At 35.7% G+C, this 16,721-nt stretch overlaps 1 protein-coding gene across 1 annotated transcript; it reads right to left on the bottom strand.

The window, feature by feature from the left end:
• LOC109721821 (probable inactive poly [ADP-ribose] polymerase SRO2) lies at positions 1,091-3,967 on the bottom strand. The gene is made up of 4 exons (XM_020249618.1): positions 2,858-3,967; positions 2,142-2,383; positions 1,901-2,037; positions 1,091-1,522 (listed from the first exon to the last, which is right to left on the bottom strand). Exons 1-4 carry the CDS (start codon positions 3,865-3,867, stop codon positions 1,424-1,426), a joined length of 1,488 nt encoding a protein of 495 aa, XP_020105207.1. The 5' UTR covers positions 3,868-3,967; the 3' UTR covers positions 1,091-1,423.

The raw sequence follows: 16,721 nt of genomic DNA, 5'->3' as shown, positions 1-16,721 counted from the left end.
CATTCTAGAATGTTCTATTAAAGAGAGATAGAGTTGCCTCTTTCAATTAGTAACGTACAAAAAATGTTTACTATCAAAACTTACATTTTTGGATAATATCTTATAGATAACTTTAGTAAAACAACAAGAACATGAAAGGAAAAAAGAAAAAAGGAAAAAAAAGGTAGCATCCAAAAGAGGCCTAACTTCTTCAATTTCTGTTTTTTTTTTTTTTTTTTTTTTTGGAGTTTCTAAGTTCAGGTGCAAAATTTCAGAAATTTGAGAGAACTTTGGATTTAGAATCGCCGCATAATAACATGGTCTCGACCAGATCTAAGCAGTTACGAGGAAATACAGTTGCATGACTATATAACTGAGAAGCATATCGCTAGATACTTTTCACCCGCTGTTGTTCGATAGAAGTACTATGCAAGCTAAACACGTCGTAAAATGGAATTTTAATTGCATCTTCAAGCTTTTAGTTGAAGTTCCATTTACTTCACTACATTATTCAAGAAATATCCATATGTGACAATCTCATAGCTAAACACATGTATGCATGAAGATTACTACTACACATAATTGCTGAATAAGGTGATTCATGTCCTGCCACTCAAATCTCAACAACTCTCAGCTTTATTCTTTTGGAGATAACTTTTGCTGCATCATCAAGCTTCAACAGATTCTTATGCTTGCTTTAACACTGCTCAGCTCCACAAAGAATAATCTGAGTGGTTTCAAATTGCTGAATCTATTCTCCCAGCATTGCAGTAGTGTTGGAATCTCACTTACAATAATGCTCACAGTAATCAACAGCACAACTTATGCTTAATGGTCCAACTAGTCAATTGGAGAAATGATTCCTCACAGGGATATTAATCCACTTTACGAGTCGGTACCACTTGTGTGTAACCATTTCAATTTACCTGTAATAGATCATCCATCTCATTGTCGTAGTTCACTGTCGCCAAACACTATTCAAAGCCAAATTCTCTGCATGGTTTAAGCAAAGATGCAGCTATCACCAGCACCCTACTTTTTAACCCTGTGAGCTTTTGGAAGATGAACAGCTCTCTCAGTTGGCTCAAATGCAAACTAAATGCGACTCGAGTTGTTCGACGTATAAATCCATTTATGGAACCAACAAAATGGCCATGAGTTACAATTTGCTGCGTTTGTAATACAACATCACTTCTTACATTGTATAAAGTTCAACTACTTGTAATTGTAATTCTTGCACCCTTCTATCAGGGATGTAGAAGGGACAATTGATTCGCTGAAACTCAAAATTTCTGGATTTCATCCAAGTGAAGATCACTTGTCCTTTTTTCATAAGGAAAACAACGACACCCCAAGAAGAAGATAATAGATTCACATATAATTTTCTGTCCGCTTGTGCAATGAAGCGACAGCAATCACAGCATCACCTTCGAACAGATATTCGTTAGTATCCCCGAATTTTCTTGATTAATGAAGCTAATGCTTTGTCGCCGACGAGGGCCCTCAAGGATTTGATGAACACGTCCTTCCTCATCTTCCCTTCCTGCAGTTACAAGTATATGTTTGAGACTTAAAAATTCTGATTTCTGGAACAGATTGTCTACTCCAAAAGCAGAAGCTTAAAGAAACTGGTCTTTTTGTTAACAAGTTAAAAAAAAAAGAAGAAGGTTCCAAGTGTCTTGTTGCGAGTAGCTAAAGATAAGCTTTCAATCACAATGAGCAAATACACCAATTTAAAGCTTTTGCTTCTTCTGCAATGAGTAGTTGTATAGGATACTTTAACACGTGTAACAAAAAACATTCATGCTTCTTCAAAGAGTTATACTCGAGCAACATCTTCACAAAAGCACCAGCCAGGCAAATATATAGAGCCTTGAACAGATGTTGGGGATGAAGTGTCGAGTTAGCATTTATAATTTACCTTGAAATCCTTGTACCAAATCTCTAAATTTTGTGCTCCTGATGATGGAAGAATACTCCCAATCTCTGAAAATAGCTTAGGGAAGCAAAGACCAACCACAAGAGGTTTTCTCTCAGTAGTTGCTATCCTCTGTGAACCTACAAATTCAAACAGTACATCACAACCAAAAACAGAGAACATCTAACAACTTTTTTTTAATATGTTTTCCTGTAGTGAAAAAAAGAGAAGATTGAGAACATACTTTGTTGTTTGTTTGATGACCTATAGGTCACAACATACTCAGGGAGTATGTGAGTGTTCATGTGAGTGCTCCAAACAATATACCATCTAGGGTTTTTAAGGTCGTCGACCCCGCTATCGTACTCGTCGCTGCTAGGATGGAACTGCGACGAACCTTCTGAAACTTGCTCGGTTCTCCCCATAAGGACACGGCACAGCACGATGTGCTGCTCGCCTTTCTCGTCAGCTTCTGATAACAAGGCGCTGAAAGCAAACAAGAGAGTGATCAAAAATTGATCTTGCTAGATGGTTATAGATGGTTATAGGTACTAATAATCCTAAACTTCAATAATTTTTTCACTATCAGTTAATACTAGTATCTGATTTTTGCGATATTAGCAATAGGTGCATTTTTTCAGTAACAAGAAATTTGATTATCACAGAAGTGAATCACCATCTAAAAAATCATGAGTAAAATCATAAATCTTTTAGTCGCAATTTTGTATTCCTACATAGAAGTCGAGAACTAATCCGTTCAAACAAAAAATTTAGAGCCCCAAATCACAATTCATCAGAAGTCCAGGGATTCTCTCTATGAACTATGAAGCATCTTGCCTCGCAATTTCATATTCCTACATAAAAGTCGAGAACTAATCCATTAAACCGAAAAATTTAGAGCCCAAATTACAATTCATCAAAAGTCAAAGGACTATCTCTACGAACTATGAAACATCTTACCTCCGATACGGAGAATGCGGTGGCGTTAGGTGGACACCAACCCCATGGGCCTCGGGGCCGAGTGAACCATTGTTTGGCTTTCCGAACCCGTGAGCCGCGATAGCGGCCACATCACTCGCGGACCCGCCGAACCACCCAAACTTCACATTGCCATCACCCCTCACAGCCCCCATCATCTGCGTCTGCAACTGAAAGGCTCTCAATCGGCAATTTGTCGAGCGGCTGGCATGTGAGCATTTCCGTATCGACGTCACGACGGTGTTCGGCGCGTGTCTCCGCATCCCGGCGAGAAACAGTTTCTCCACAACCTTGTAGTATCTATCCCCACCATCAAGAGCTTCCAAATTGGTCCATCTTGTTACTCTTTCTGAGGTAAGCATGGCGGACGCCTCGGGACTCTCGTCGGACCATTCTTGAGTGGAATTCGCTGCAAAATCTCGCTTCTTCTTGGAATTACAATCCGACGACGACGATGAAGAATCACCGGCGATTCTTATTGCAATCTCTAGCTTGGGAAAGGAGGCATCTTTCCGCTGATCATCCAACACCGTCCTCGGGAAGAAGCACTTCCCGTCAACATCAATCCACGCGATCGAATTCGCCTCACCGGTCTCCAATTCGACCCGAACCATCCTGAGGAAATCGAACACACACAGCTTCCCATCAACCGAAGCTTCGACCGACGTTCTCCCGCGAACAAACCCCTGACGCAATACGTCGAACACATGGCGGGCGATGTCGACCCACCCGCCGCCGGAGAAGCAGAGGAACCTCGCGGGGGCGGCGCTCCGCCTGAAAACCCTAAATCCCCGAACCAAATCGCTCAACGACGAGAACCCAGAAGCAAGATCCGATCCGGGGGCGAGGGGCACCTCAAAGGCGCGATCTTTGGCGCCCACCGCTGAGCTCCGAGTCCGCAACAGCATCGGGGCGATCTCCGCCGCGGACTCGGTCGTCGGAGCCGCTTCCCCCGCCGCGGACATGCGAAGCTCGGCTCGAATTGGATTCATGGCGCTAGGGTTTTGCGGAAGGGGACGAGAGAACAGGGGATTTATGCGCAATGGGGACGCATTCAAAGTAAACGGCTAGTAGGAGAAGCGCTTTTGAATTTTTCGCGCATTTATAGTTTGACACCGTGAACCGACCCTTTCTAAGGACAAGGTCGGTGCACGGGGTAAAATTACGAAAATGCCCCGGCGGGGGATACTTGTTGAATTTACGAAATTGCCCTCGCGTTTGTACGTTTCTTGGGTGGCAATTAAAATTGGTTTTGACTTTGAATGTGCGTTACGTTTCGAAATTAAATTCTTAAATCGTATGGACGGCTGATATTGTGACACGTGTGCATCTCTATTTAATATTATTATTTAATGAGGGAAAGGATGATGTTTGACTCCACAGGTTGATTGGGGGATAAGAAATTTCGTGAACAAGTTAGAAGATATCTAAATTTTTCAAAAATAATATTTTTCAAATAAAATTTCAGAGGAGAATTTGTATTTTATTTTATTTGGACAGTTTATATCATATATGTTGCTTAACTTACAATGAAATTTAAATTTTGCCACTGAATTTAGTTTGATTTGCAAGTTCAATTTTGTCACTGGTACTCAAACTTTCTATTTATTTTCGAAATAAAAAAATCTGACAATTCAAAATAATGTGGCAATAATTGTTGGTTGGTTCAAGCTATCAAATCATCATAAAAAAATAGTTTAATTATTACATTGCATCCAAAAAATAATTTGATAACTAAATTAGTAGCTACATATATCGTCTCATTGAGATAAATTATATAGTAGTGATATATATAAATGGTAATTGCATTAGCTATAATTTTGTTGCTTTATTTGAAAATTTATATGGAGCTAATTAAGAAAGTGACACAGTATAAAAAGAAATTGAAGTTCAGTGTCCCAAGTAAAGTAAATTGAACTCTTGTAATCTAAATAAACATTGTCTTAAACTTCCATGACTAAATAATGCAATACACCCATTTTAATGTTTTCTGTCTCATTGGTGCTACCTCTGCTTTCTTTCTTTTACTACACCTGATAATTAATAAATCCAAAAAATATAATAAAGGTACAAAATCCAACTTTTGCAGTATGTAATAAACCTAATGTGGTGAAAAATCCAACAATAGACCAACGTCTTTGTAAGTTGAGTTAGATCGAAATTCGTAAACGCTGTAACTAAGCCCTTAAGCATAATAGGTGCGCCCTTTCTATTAGCATATATTTTTAGTATAGTTGGTTAGTACTTACGATATCCATAAGTGATATTAGAGCTAGTGGTATGGATTCGATTTTCACATGCTGTATTAATGGTGTAGATATTTCGAAGAGGGAATGCTGTTTGAAATAGGCCTAACTTTTTGTCCTGTGACAAGACCAGGAAACTAATAAAATTAGTTCGGTTGAATCTAATTTACTAAGACTACTGCCCGCTATAAATCTAATTGTAGGAGATTCAATAGTAGATCCAATGTACATGTGGATTAAGTCAAATCGAAACATATTATATTTTTATATATATATATATAACTAGGTTGTAATATTATCAATAACACCACGTTATTGGTGCTATTAGATTTTTGACTCTCGGATGAAAAAATGTACGATTAGGATGTGTGGGCCCTCTAGGATTGAGTACGTTATTGGTTTAATAGTATAATCTAACGGATGAAAATAATCAAAAGATTAAATTTAACAGCAGAAAACTTGATAGCACCAAACGCTTGGTGCTATCAATAGTATCCCAGCCGTACTCTATATATATATAAGTATTGTAGTTGGACTCTTAAGTGCGATGAGCGCGTCCTTCTTATTAGCACATATTTTTTAAATAATTAGTTAGTAATTGCAATCCACACTTGCTTATATCCTAATTAAATTATTAGATTAAGAAAGAGAAAGTTTAACTAATAAATTAACCATCACTAAAGAACCTAAACACACATTTATATTTTTTTAAATTTTACCATAAATTGCGCATTAGATCATCAAAACAAATTAAAGAGCACCTCTCTCTAGACATTTTATTACTTTACATTATCTACAAGTATAATCCCACAAGGCCATTTTGGTCATTTCACATTGCATGTGGCGGCCACGTAAGGGGCAAAACTGTCATTTCACGCCAACCACCCCTCCCCATGAACCGACTCTTTTAATAGCGGTTTCTTTGGGGACCCTTCTTTGCGGCGGTTACAAATTTTTAAGCGCCCCACATCTTTTATTTATTTATTATTTAGTCCTCACGAGATATGTATGTAAGTAAAAGACTTAGGGCTTAAGCTAACTCTGCGTGGTGCAAAAGCCAAAAGAAGCTCCTTGTAATAGCTTATTCACCAAGCGGATTTTGCGTGTGCATTTAATGGACTCTATTGAGGAGAAGCAACTTTTTTTTTTTTTTTTTTTTTTTTTGGCACAAAGTAAGGTATACAAATGGAAGATGAAGAAGAGGTGTAGAAAAGATTTAGAACAAATGTACGAAGATCCGTCGATTGTAGCCCGTTCTGAAATTCCCCCTCTTTAATTTAGTGGTGTAATTTTACAGTATTTATTTTCATCTGTAATACTGTGATTTTGCACAGCGCAATAAGTTGGTTATGATACATTTCATACCCTCTCACTAAAAAAAAATATTGAAGCATTTTTTTCTCAATATTTTTTTCCTAACTCTATTTTATATTATTAATGTTATATGAATCTCAGTACCAAACGAACGAACGCTAAATTTTAGAGAAAATAAATGTTTGTAACTTTGAGTGGCATTAGCCCCGACCTATTACAATCTCAAGGGAATATAAGGGACGATATTAAATATAAAATATTAAATTATTATTTGCTAACGGCTTAAGTTTTTAGAGTAATTATTCGCTTCATAGTTTTTTTTAGTGCTATAATTGAATTTTTGAGTGCTATCAATCAATTAAATTAAAATTGTTGTTTAATCTACAGACACTTTGGTTAGATTTAATAAGTTTAATTAATTTTAAAATAAAATTGAAATAGTTAATAAGTGGTAGCAAACAAAGTTATTAAAAACATTAGCTTAGACGGTGTTTGTTTTTCCAAAAAAAAAATAGCGAAGAAAATAGTTGTTTGTCTGAAAAAATATTTTCTGTCTGTTTGATTTCTTGAAAATATAGTTTTTTTTTTTTATTTTTCTTTATTGTTTAGATCTTATGAAAAAGTAATGTATTCTATTTTAGAGTTTTTATCAAATAAATAAATAATGTAAAAAATAATAATTTTTACAAATAGTTTTTTAAAAAATAATTTTTTAAATTTTTTCAGAAACCAAACACCTCCTTAACTAATTAGAATAACTCATATAAATGCCAATAAAGAAATAATATTGTTGAAGGTCCCATTACAAAATTCTATGAAATTGAGGGGTTCTTAGTAAATTTTTAACCAAAAGATTCAAAGGAAGAGGAATAAGATTAATAAATTGTAAATAATAACAACAATTGTTTCTTTTTTTATATAAATATTGTGTTTGTGTGTGGTGTAAGGGGTTGGGTTTGTGGATTCCCAAGGTCAGATTTCCACTTGTTGACCCTTTATGACCCTGATCTTTACACAGCTCTCTTTCCTTGTTATGCTTTTAGCTGGGGGCAAAATTGGAAAATACCATGGGAGGGAACTTTGCTTTCTCTTCCCTTTTCTGGAAATGGGATCAATCCTTCTCCCACTCATTGGAGATTTTTTTTTTTTTTTTGTTGTGGGATAAAAGGAGCCAATGAAAGTTGGCTAGGGCAACATTTTCACTTAAGGCATGTTTGGTAGATGAAAAGTAAAAAAATAAAAAGTAAAATTTTTAGGAATTATAGTTTTATGATTGTTTGAGTTGGAATCGGAGGGCAGCGAAAAACGTATTCAGAAATTAAAATCAGATCGAGTTAATTATTTATTAGTGTTTTTGAATCTTCTTTTCTTGATACTTTCGATCTTCCATGTATCTCGTCTTCTCCCACACATATCTCGCCTTCTTAGATCGGGCTGAATTAGAACCGACCAATGTAAACAAATCCAATTGCAATAGTTTGATTAAAAGATATTGATCGTATTTTACATTTTCAAAAAAATGAGATCTTATTTTATAAACATTTCATCTGATAAAATAAAAGTCATAAAAAAGGGCCAATTTGCATAAAAAATCCACTTATTTTGGGCTTTTGCAAAATCGGGCTACCTTTTTCATTTTTGCAGATTCGGTCCCAATTTTCAGCAAACTGACCAAAATACCCATATTATTTTTTCTCTCTCCTCTTTCTCTCTCCTCTTCGTTTCTCTCGTTCTTTCTTTTTTTCTCTCGCCGAAAAAAGTAGTGAAGGTAGAGGCGAAGGCGGAAATGGTCCGCCTTACCTCTCACCCTCATGCTCTCGTCCTCACCCTTGCCCTCGCCCTCGCCCTCGCCCTCGCCCTCGCCCACGCATCCCCCACCTTCCTTGCCTCCGATCCTGCCGCTCCTCCACCGTCTCCGATGACGACGTCTCTCTCGCCCTTTCCCGCCCTTCTCGTCTCTCCTTCTCCCTCCTTCTCTGCCGCCTTCGACGACATGCATCTTCGCTGGCGCCGACGTCGACACCGTGGAGGTCACTACGGCGCTGCAGCCTCGGAGCCGGGGACGAGAAGTGCGGGGAAGGGCGAGAGAGACGTCGTCGTCGGAGACGGTGGAGGAGAGTCGGAGAAGAAAAGAAAAAAAAAAAAGTCGTGGCACGGCCTGGGCAGGATCGGAGGCAAGGAAGGTGGGGGATGCGTGGGTGAGGGCGAGGGCGAGGGCGAGGGCAAGGGCAAGGGCGAGAGCATGAGGGTGAGAGGCGAGACGGACCATTTCTGCCTCCGCCTCTACCTTCACTACTTTTTTCGGCGAGAGAAAAAAAAAAAGAACGAGAAAAACGAAGAGGAGAGAGAAATAGGAAAGAGAAAAAATAATATGGGTATTTTGGTCAGTTTGCTGAAAATTCGGACCGAATTTGCAAAAATGAAAAAGGTGGTCCGTTTTTACAAAAGTCCAAAATAAGTGAATTTTTTATGCAAATTGGCCAAAAAAAGGGATAACAAGGACTTTTTCCACCTTTCCATCTTATCCATATTCTTTGTCTACCCCAACACCCCATCACATATCCGCACACATCGCATGTTGTTTTCAGAATAAAATTTAATATAGGCAATATTTGTTATCAGCATATAAAAATTGATTTTTATTATCCAATAATTTATAAGCAACCAAACATAAGAAGCGAGAAATTTTAAAAATCTGTTAAACACTTATTAGACAAACTAAACAACAAAAAGTGATCGCTCACTTTCTAAATAATAATTTTTTTTCTACATTTTTAATTAATCAATCAAGCGCTTGGGGCTGATTAGTTGAATATAATTAAAAATAAGTATAGTTGAAGATACATGCAGTTAGAAATATATAGCTAGAAATAGCAGTCATAAATATATATATCATGTTTGGATCGACACGGTAGAAAGTGCTGCAATGTAGTTGAGTAGTGTATTTGTAAAATTTTATCATTTAATATGTGATAGTAAGATTACTCTTTTAATATAGAAAAAGATATCTTCGATTTAAAAAGTGATTAGAGATATAAACTTATCTTTTGTTCAAAATTACTCTCTCCAATTTGAGCATAACTTCAACTATTAGAGTTGAATCTTCTCATACAATTCCAGCTACAGTAGTTGAATTCAGATGCATCAAATTAAACACCGAATTTGAATTTATATATAATTATAACTGCAGTGCAATTATAACTATATGCAATCAAACAGCCCCTTAGTTTCAGGTTTGGATTTAGAATCGAATGCAACAACATTTACATTTTAATGGCTATTAGATACTAGGGCTTGAATTTAGAATCACGATGAGAAATACGATATAAGAGTAAAAGGTAAAATTCTACTAAAAGTAATGAGACTTTTACTTTCACACCGTCATATTTGACGATGAGACTTCTGAATCGGTAATTAGCATTATTAAATTTGATCTAAATTATTGAAACTTTAAAATTATTCACTCTCTCTTTTGCTTTTTTATTGACAAAGAATTGGCTTATATTCTTTTTAAATTATAATTAATTTAAATTCTAAAATTAAATTTCATTTTAATCTTTTTCACTACTCTTTAAAAAGCCAATTATCCACTCTCTCTCTCTCTCTCTCTTTTGTTTCTAGTTGACAAGGAATTTGGATTCTCCTTTGACATTTTATTTTATTTTATTTTATTTTAGGTTTTCCCCTCAAGCAAGTAAGCAACTGATGCTTGAGAAAAAAGAAAATAAATACTTGCTCCAGGGAAGGGTTTGTTTGACAAGAAGCCCTTTTCAAATGAGACAGTTTTTTTTGGCAGCAGATGAGGAACTTTGACAAGATGCAGATAAAATGGAGGCCTCTTCTACACCATTACAAGAACAATCGCGCTACATCGGCCATTAAAATTATTAATTTTGTGACTCTTTAATTGCTAGATAAATATTGTCAAAAATTAACACAAATTTATATTCAAATAGTTTCAGAACTGTACATCATATTTAACGGTCTCGATCGTCACTTCAAGTGCTCTATCTAAGAGTTTAAAAAAAAAAGAAGTAATTAAGTTACTTCAAAAATAAAGGGCATAAATACATTCAACTTCATAAGAGCAACACATTAAAATTCACAACATCAATGACATATACAATACCAAGAAGAAAAAATCATTGCCAAAAACATTTATGTGCTCTAATAGTAGGATAAGGGTGTTCTACAACAAGCTTTATAACTAAAAGGAAAACAATTAGTTGATGAAACTCAAATAATGGTAACATGCAACAATTCCACAGTCAAAAATTAACAAAAACAAGCTGGAAAATTTGAAGCTTCTAACATAAGATTCAAACTCAGCAAAAATAGCTTCATGAACATACCCTTTTGCGACATATTTCGGAAATAACTTCAAAGAGAAATTACCATTACCAAATAATTATATACAATCATCTAGAATAGAGTAATAACAGAGGCTATTTTAAAATCCATATAGCTTATTGAGTATTCAATTGAATTATAACAGAAATTTTCAAATTTAAACAACACGCAAATTCCTTTCAGCCCATACCCAGTTTAATTTCCCCACCTTTCATATCTCAAAGCAAGATAAAATAAGATTTATTAGTTAAATTAGGGCAGCAATAAACAATCACTCTCAATGGCACAGGTTAAGCAATGCATTTCGCGATTTGGCCAACCTTTAAAACAATGAGATCCAGGAAATCAAGCATCACTAACTCACAATTAAACGATTTCAATTATTTATCTACAAGATAGGTTGCAACAAAATAAACATTTCTCATAGTTCATGGATTCAAAGAAATTATAAAGGTTCTCAATCTTGTCTTACAAAATTTTAGACACAGTTAAATCAACTCATTACAAATTGAGAAATAATAAACATGTAAGAGCATAAGAAAATCACAAAAACTAAAGTACACACAAGTTACTAAAGTTGGAATCCATAAATTCAACATCAGCAGACCAAAAAGAACACCATATAATAATTCCAAACCCTAATTCTATGCATTTATTGCCTTTTTTTGTTATAAATACTAGCACATGTTTAATTTACTGTTTTGTACATGTTTCTCAATTTTCTCACGCAATGATTCATGCAGTGATAGAAGAAAGAAACATCATTTGATAGAATGGGCTTGCATTAGTAGTTATGTAACTACTCAGCAGTAACCAACACACAGTAAAAGCACTAACCCAAGCATAACTTATTACATCTCTTCTTTTTTTTTTGGGTCGAGATCTTCATTTATGAGGAAAAGGAGAGAATGCCGAAAGAGTCACAACGGGGAAAGAGGAGAAATAACCAGTAAGAGATAATTGAATGAGAATTTATGAGATAGAAACTGAAGCATTGAAAAAAAACAAAATCTAGACAGAGTATGTAAGAAGGGAAAGAAACTTAAAGGGCTCGAGTTCTGGTCTGAGTGTTTGGATTCAGTAAGGACGGAAAGCAAAGAATAGGTTAAGAAAGGGCACTTTCCGCAGAATGAGAAAATCAAAATATCAGACAATGCTGGACATCAATATATTGCTTATATCTCCTTCCTCCTGTCATCAAATGCCTATGATCAAAGAGTTATACACCGTAAGAAAAGATTGCTATATAGAAATCAAATGGTTGTTAAGTACAATATCATTCATTACCTTCTAAACATAGAAAAGGTTCCTCACAAATTTCCAACATCCACAAGGAGTATTAATTAGCTCCAAAGTCACACGAACCTATAGAGTTTCAATTTTAGTTTCAAGTTGTGAGTTTTTAGCCAAAATGTCCCAACAGTTGGAAAAAACAAACCCTAGAAATAAAGACAACCTACAAAACCAAGATTACTTTTTTTTTTCCCCCTCTGTGCTTGTGTTTTGTTTCTCCTGAAGTCTTTCCAAGGAATGTGAAACATAAAAGAGTCCATAGCAAAAGGCAGAAGGCATATGTGTCTTTTCCACATTGACATATTTAAATCACTTCAAAGGATGTTACATTGCTGAATATGCAATGTGACCAAATATAATTGCAAGTTTGTAGTAAAAAACCTACAGCATGGATGACTTTGATTGAAGATAAGTTATTATTACAGCATGAAAGAAGCACGTTACTTAGTAGAAAATGAAGGAAGGAACTTGCAATACCTCGTACTAAAGCATGTTTTTAAGGACATGAAAACGAGTAATATACAAACCTTAACCCTAGTACAAATAAAGAATTTAATCTTAAGAACACAAATTTCCCCTGATGGATCAAATTAACGGGCCAAAATTATGCTCATATTAGACTTGTATATGCAAAACTTGCCATTTTTCAAACAGGGAAACTATCAATGTCATAAAAAGATTCCAAAGCTCCTGACTCACAGAGATTGCACTTAGTTTCAACCAAAACCAAAACATTTTAACTGAAAAGACAAACTTTGACAATTTAGAAGCAGAAAGCCATAAAGGGTTCAAGTAGAAAAAGAAACACAATGAGATCCTTCTAAGATGTTAAACCCGTTGAATCTTTATTAAATCAATGACAAGAACTGCTACCATCTAAGCAGGAAGAGAGTAAAACTATCTTCTAAGTATAAGATTGCTACAATTTAGTTGCAGTTAAATTCATTTAGAAATAAAGTAGATAATTCAACTCACATCATGCCACTTATATAGAGGTAAAATACAATTTCATTAAGAAGAAGGTAATTGAGAATCTAATTTGGTCGGCAACTGGGGAAAAGAAAAATGGTAAAGAGCAAAAGGCAGATGTTCAAGCAAATAACGAGGAAATGTTAAGATTATTCTTGGACATTTCATTAGATCGATCTTTCTTTACATGGTATCAGAGTCAATCCTAAGCCCCTCAACTCCATGAGGTTGCGGGTCAATTGCCAACTTCCCCTTTTATAGGTTAATCCCCTTCCTTTACCTCTTGCACCATCTCTCCTGTCAATGCAAGTGGCATGATACACCTAATCTCTACTGTGAATACTCAGCAGGAGAGTTTAAGACTACTCTTGAATTGTTTCCAATCACTTTGATCTTCTGGTTAACAGTAGATAACTAATTATTCTAAACAACTACCAATGAATCATGTTTCAAGACACAAACAATCAAAAGCGAAATAGTATACATAAAAGCAACTCCTTGTCATGTTCATGAGCAACAACTTTTAGCCATTCACAAAAGAATGAAAAGCGCCATACCTAAGAAGGCCAACACAATATGCACACAAAAATCACACAATAATAATAACATTTGCAAATTAGGCCACATTTATCTACTAAATAATCTCAAAGGCAAACAACAATCACCTACTAAGTATATCCAAAAACCCACCTCAAAAGCTTAAAAATATGCCATTTGAGCCAATTTATGAGTACCCATTTGATCATTTTTACATCGCAACCACATTAATTTCCAAAAAAAATGAGCCCAAATCAGAGAAATGGGTTAGAACAAGGATTCATGGGGCTACAACTATTCCTCATCACTTAGACTTAGACATAATGATGCCAAGTTTCCACAAAATATAATTACTTTTAGTGAATACCCATTTAATAATTTCCAAAGACCAACACATTAATTCCCAAAATATGAAACCAAATTGAAGAAACAAGTTAGCAAAAGAATGGAGCAGCAAGTAAAATGAACAAATAATCTCACAGGCAAACAAACAAACACCTACCAAGCATAACCACCTCAAAAATCCAAAAAAAAAAAAAAATCCTCAAAAGGAAATATGGTGAGTACCCATTTGATCGTTTCAAAAACCAACCACATTAATTGCCTCAAAAGGGAAACAAATTAGAGAAATGGGTTCTGGAGCAACAAGAATTCCTCATACTTCAAATAATCCAAATACGCCATTTTTAACCAATTTGGCGACTGCAAATTTGAACCAAATACATTAAATCCTTAAAAAAGAAACCAAGTAAGAGAAATGGTCAATGGCGCAACAAGTATTCCTCATCACTTCTCACGGGAAAAACAACAAATACCTACCAGGCATATCCAAAAAACCCACTTCAAAAATCCAAAAAAACGCCATTTTTAACCAATTTGGTGAGAGTACCCATTTGATCACTTCAAAAACCCCTCATCCCCTAAACATACGCAATCTAAGAATACACCCAGCATAGACCGTAGTAGATCCGTATACCAAACCGTATATACCCGTATATACCTACAAATATCCCACCATACGAAGAGCTCTTCGCCTCATCAACATTGCCTGGCTCCATCCTGTTTGCCTTAGAATAAAAAAAAAGCGTATACCATGCACAGGGGCCTACATTGACCAAAATGCCCTCGGAGGGTGGGGGGAAAGGGCGAAGAGNTTCTTACTCCAGTAACTTGTCAAAACTCTTCTAAGGTCTATCAAACATCGTAGATCAGGTCCAAAGGCCATTCCAACCCTTGAACTTGTCAATAGGCCCAGATTCAGTATATTACATTCACCCCTCCTAAATAGAAGTTTCGTCCGCGAAACTAGAACTGAATCTTCATTCGAAATCATCTAAAAAGGATGGGAAATCCATTCCATCGTTATTTATGAGTTCATATCACTGTCTCGCAATAAAAAGCTCTTCTTTCATCCATAGAATCCATGAATTCCATTTCAACTTTTTCAATAATTCGAGCGTAAAATCCAACCCTTCTCATCATGCTCATCTGCAGGGGTCTAATCATTCATTCGATAAGAAGAATTCCAAGGGTACCCTTTTTCAATAGTGCTTAGTAGTTACATTTGGTACCTATCTTGAGTTCCAAAGAATTATCATATATTAGCAGTGGAATTCTCGATCATCCACTGATTCTCAAAAGTCAAAACTCTTTAAAAGATTGCACTCCCAGTGCAATTCTATTCCAAGATGAATTCATTTCCTATATTCTCAATTAGGTTGAGGCTGAAGCCCAACTCGTCCCGTCTTGATTGCGTAACCATTCTTTAACCGGCTTCTTAGATTACCTCTGATGTACACCTTGTGCTTTACAAAATGATCACACCGATGATTAACTTGCATCATCCCGTAGTCATATCTCTCTCATATAGCAACCTTTCAATCATAACTAGCTTGATAATCCCTGGTAATACCCTTTCGATAGCAAATTGAAATTGATTATCCTTTCTCTAAAGATAGAGACTAGGCGACAAAGTCACATTAATGGATGTTGCTCCATGTTCATGCATATTCTCAGACAAATTCCATTAATGTTGTTTCTATAGCTTTGCTATTTCCTTTACACCAATCATCCAGTAAAGCATGACCATTTCATCACTGGGAAATTTTCCTCATATACTCAAAGCATTTTATGCAAGCTTAAGTTGGAGTTTGCTTCTACCAAAAGCACTTGTGACATCACTATCTGCTCCTGTAAGTAGATCAATTCAGATAAACTTTCTTGATACTATTTTGAGAGTATGATGCTCAACGTATTCATTGTCCCAAACTCAATTTAGGCAATAAAGGGAAATTAGTTTATACTTTACCCATAAGTTCTCTATTGCTATTATTCTACATATTTTTCCATAAGCAGGGAAGAAATCTGAACAAAGCCTTTCGTTAGCCCACAATTAGAGCATCATCATTTACTTCCCATTATACTGGGTTCACCCTGATATGATCATTATGAAGCTTAGTTCCAATATTCATAAACCAAAATCATACGAGAAAGAAACAAGTAGCTAGGTAATCTTTTTCTAAATATTCCAAGATGCTTAGTTCCATTAGGAGAGTCTCATCTCAATCCTTTTAATTCATCTTCCTGTTCAGTCATTATCTGCCTTGCAGGATTCACCGAACAAACAACGGGATAAATCCTTCATAACCTTTTTTTTTTTTTTCTATCATAGAAGACTGCAGCTTCCTCAGATTGCTACTCAATCTATAACATGCATCCAATACTAAAGGCTGATCAAAAGATCATCAGATCTTGACTTAATCCATCCACTAATTGTCTTTCTAATTGAAATCACGATATTCGACACATAGTCGACACATAGTCGAATAGCTTATCTAATCTCACCACAAGTGAAATTACTTCACCAAAATGAAGCCCTAGGCATAAAACATTCTCTATTCATCAAGTTCACAATTTGTGACTTGTTTAGGAATAGCACAACCACTACTCAAGAACTACCCTTCACTTTGAGGGTTCTTACAATTTAACAGTATCAGCCACTTAGGCTCCAACCTTTCTATAATTACCTAATTTAGGTAAAATGACCATTCTCACAATCAACGAGGTTAACCCTTCAAGATGCATTGCATAATGTTCAAAGTTCCAAGGCGAATCAATTTAGTTCGCACAAACCATGG

Source organism: Ananas comosus, linkage group 15 (assembly GCF_001540865.1).
Source record: "Ananas comosus cultivar F153 linkage group 15, ASM154086v1, whole genome shotgun sequence".
Lineage (NCBI taxonomy): Eukaryota > Viridiplantae > Streptophyta > Magnoliopsida > Poales > Bromeliaceae > Ananas > Ananas comosus.
Note: the sequence above shows the minus strand (reverse complement) of the source record. Positions and strands in the feature narration are given on the sequence as shown.

Bases quoted from the DNA above. Each gene is read 5' to 3' on its own strand.
- LOC109721821 (XM_020249618.1), bottom strand. From the start codon at position 3,867: ATGAATCCAATTCGAGCCGAGCTTCGCATGTCCGCGGCGGGGGAAGCG. The intron at 2,384-2,857 runs GTAAGATGTTTC...GTTTGCTTTCAG, and splicing joins CCGCATTCTCCGTATCGGAG to CGCCTTGTTATCAGAAGCTG. The intron at 1,523-1,900 runs GTAAATTATAAA...TTGTAACTGCAG, and splicing joins TTTGGTACAAGGATTTCAAG to GAAGGGAAGATGAGGAAGGA.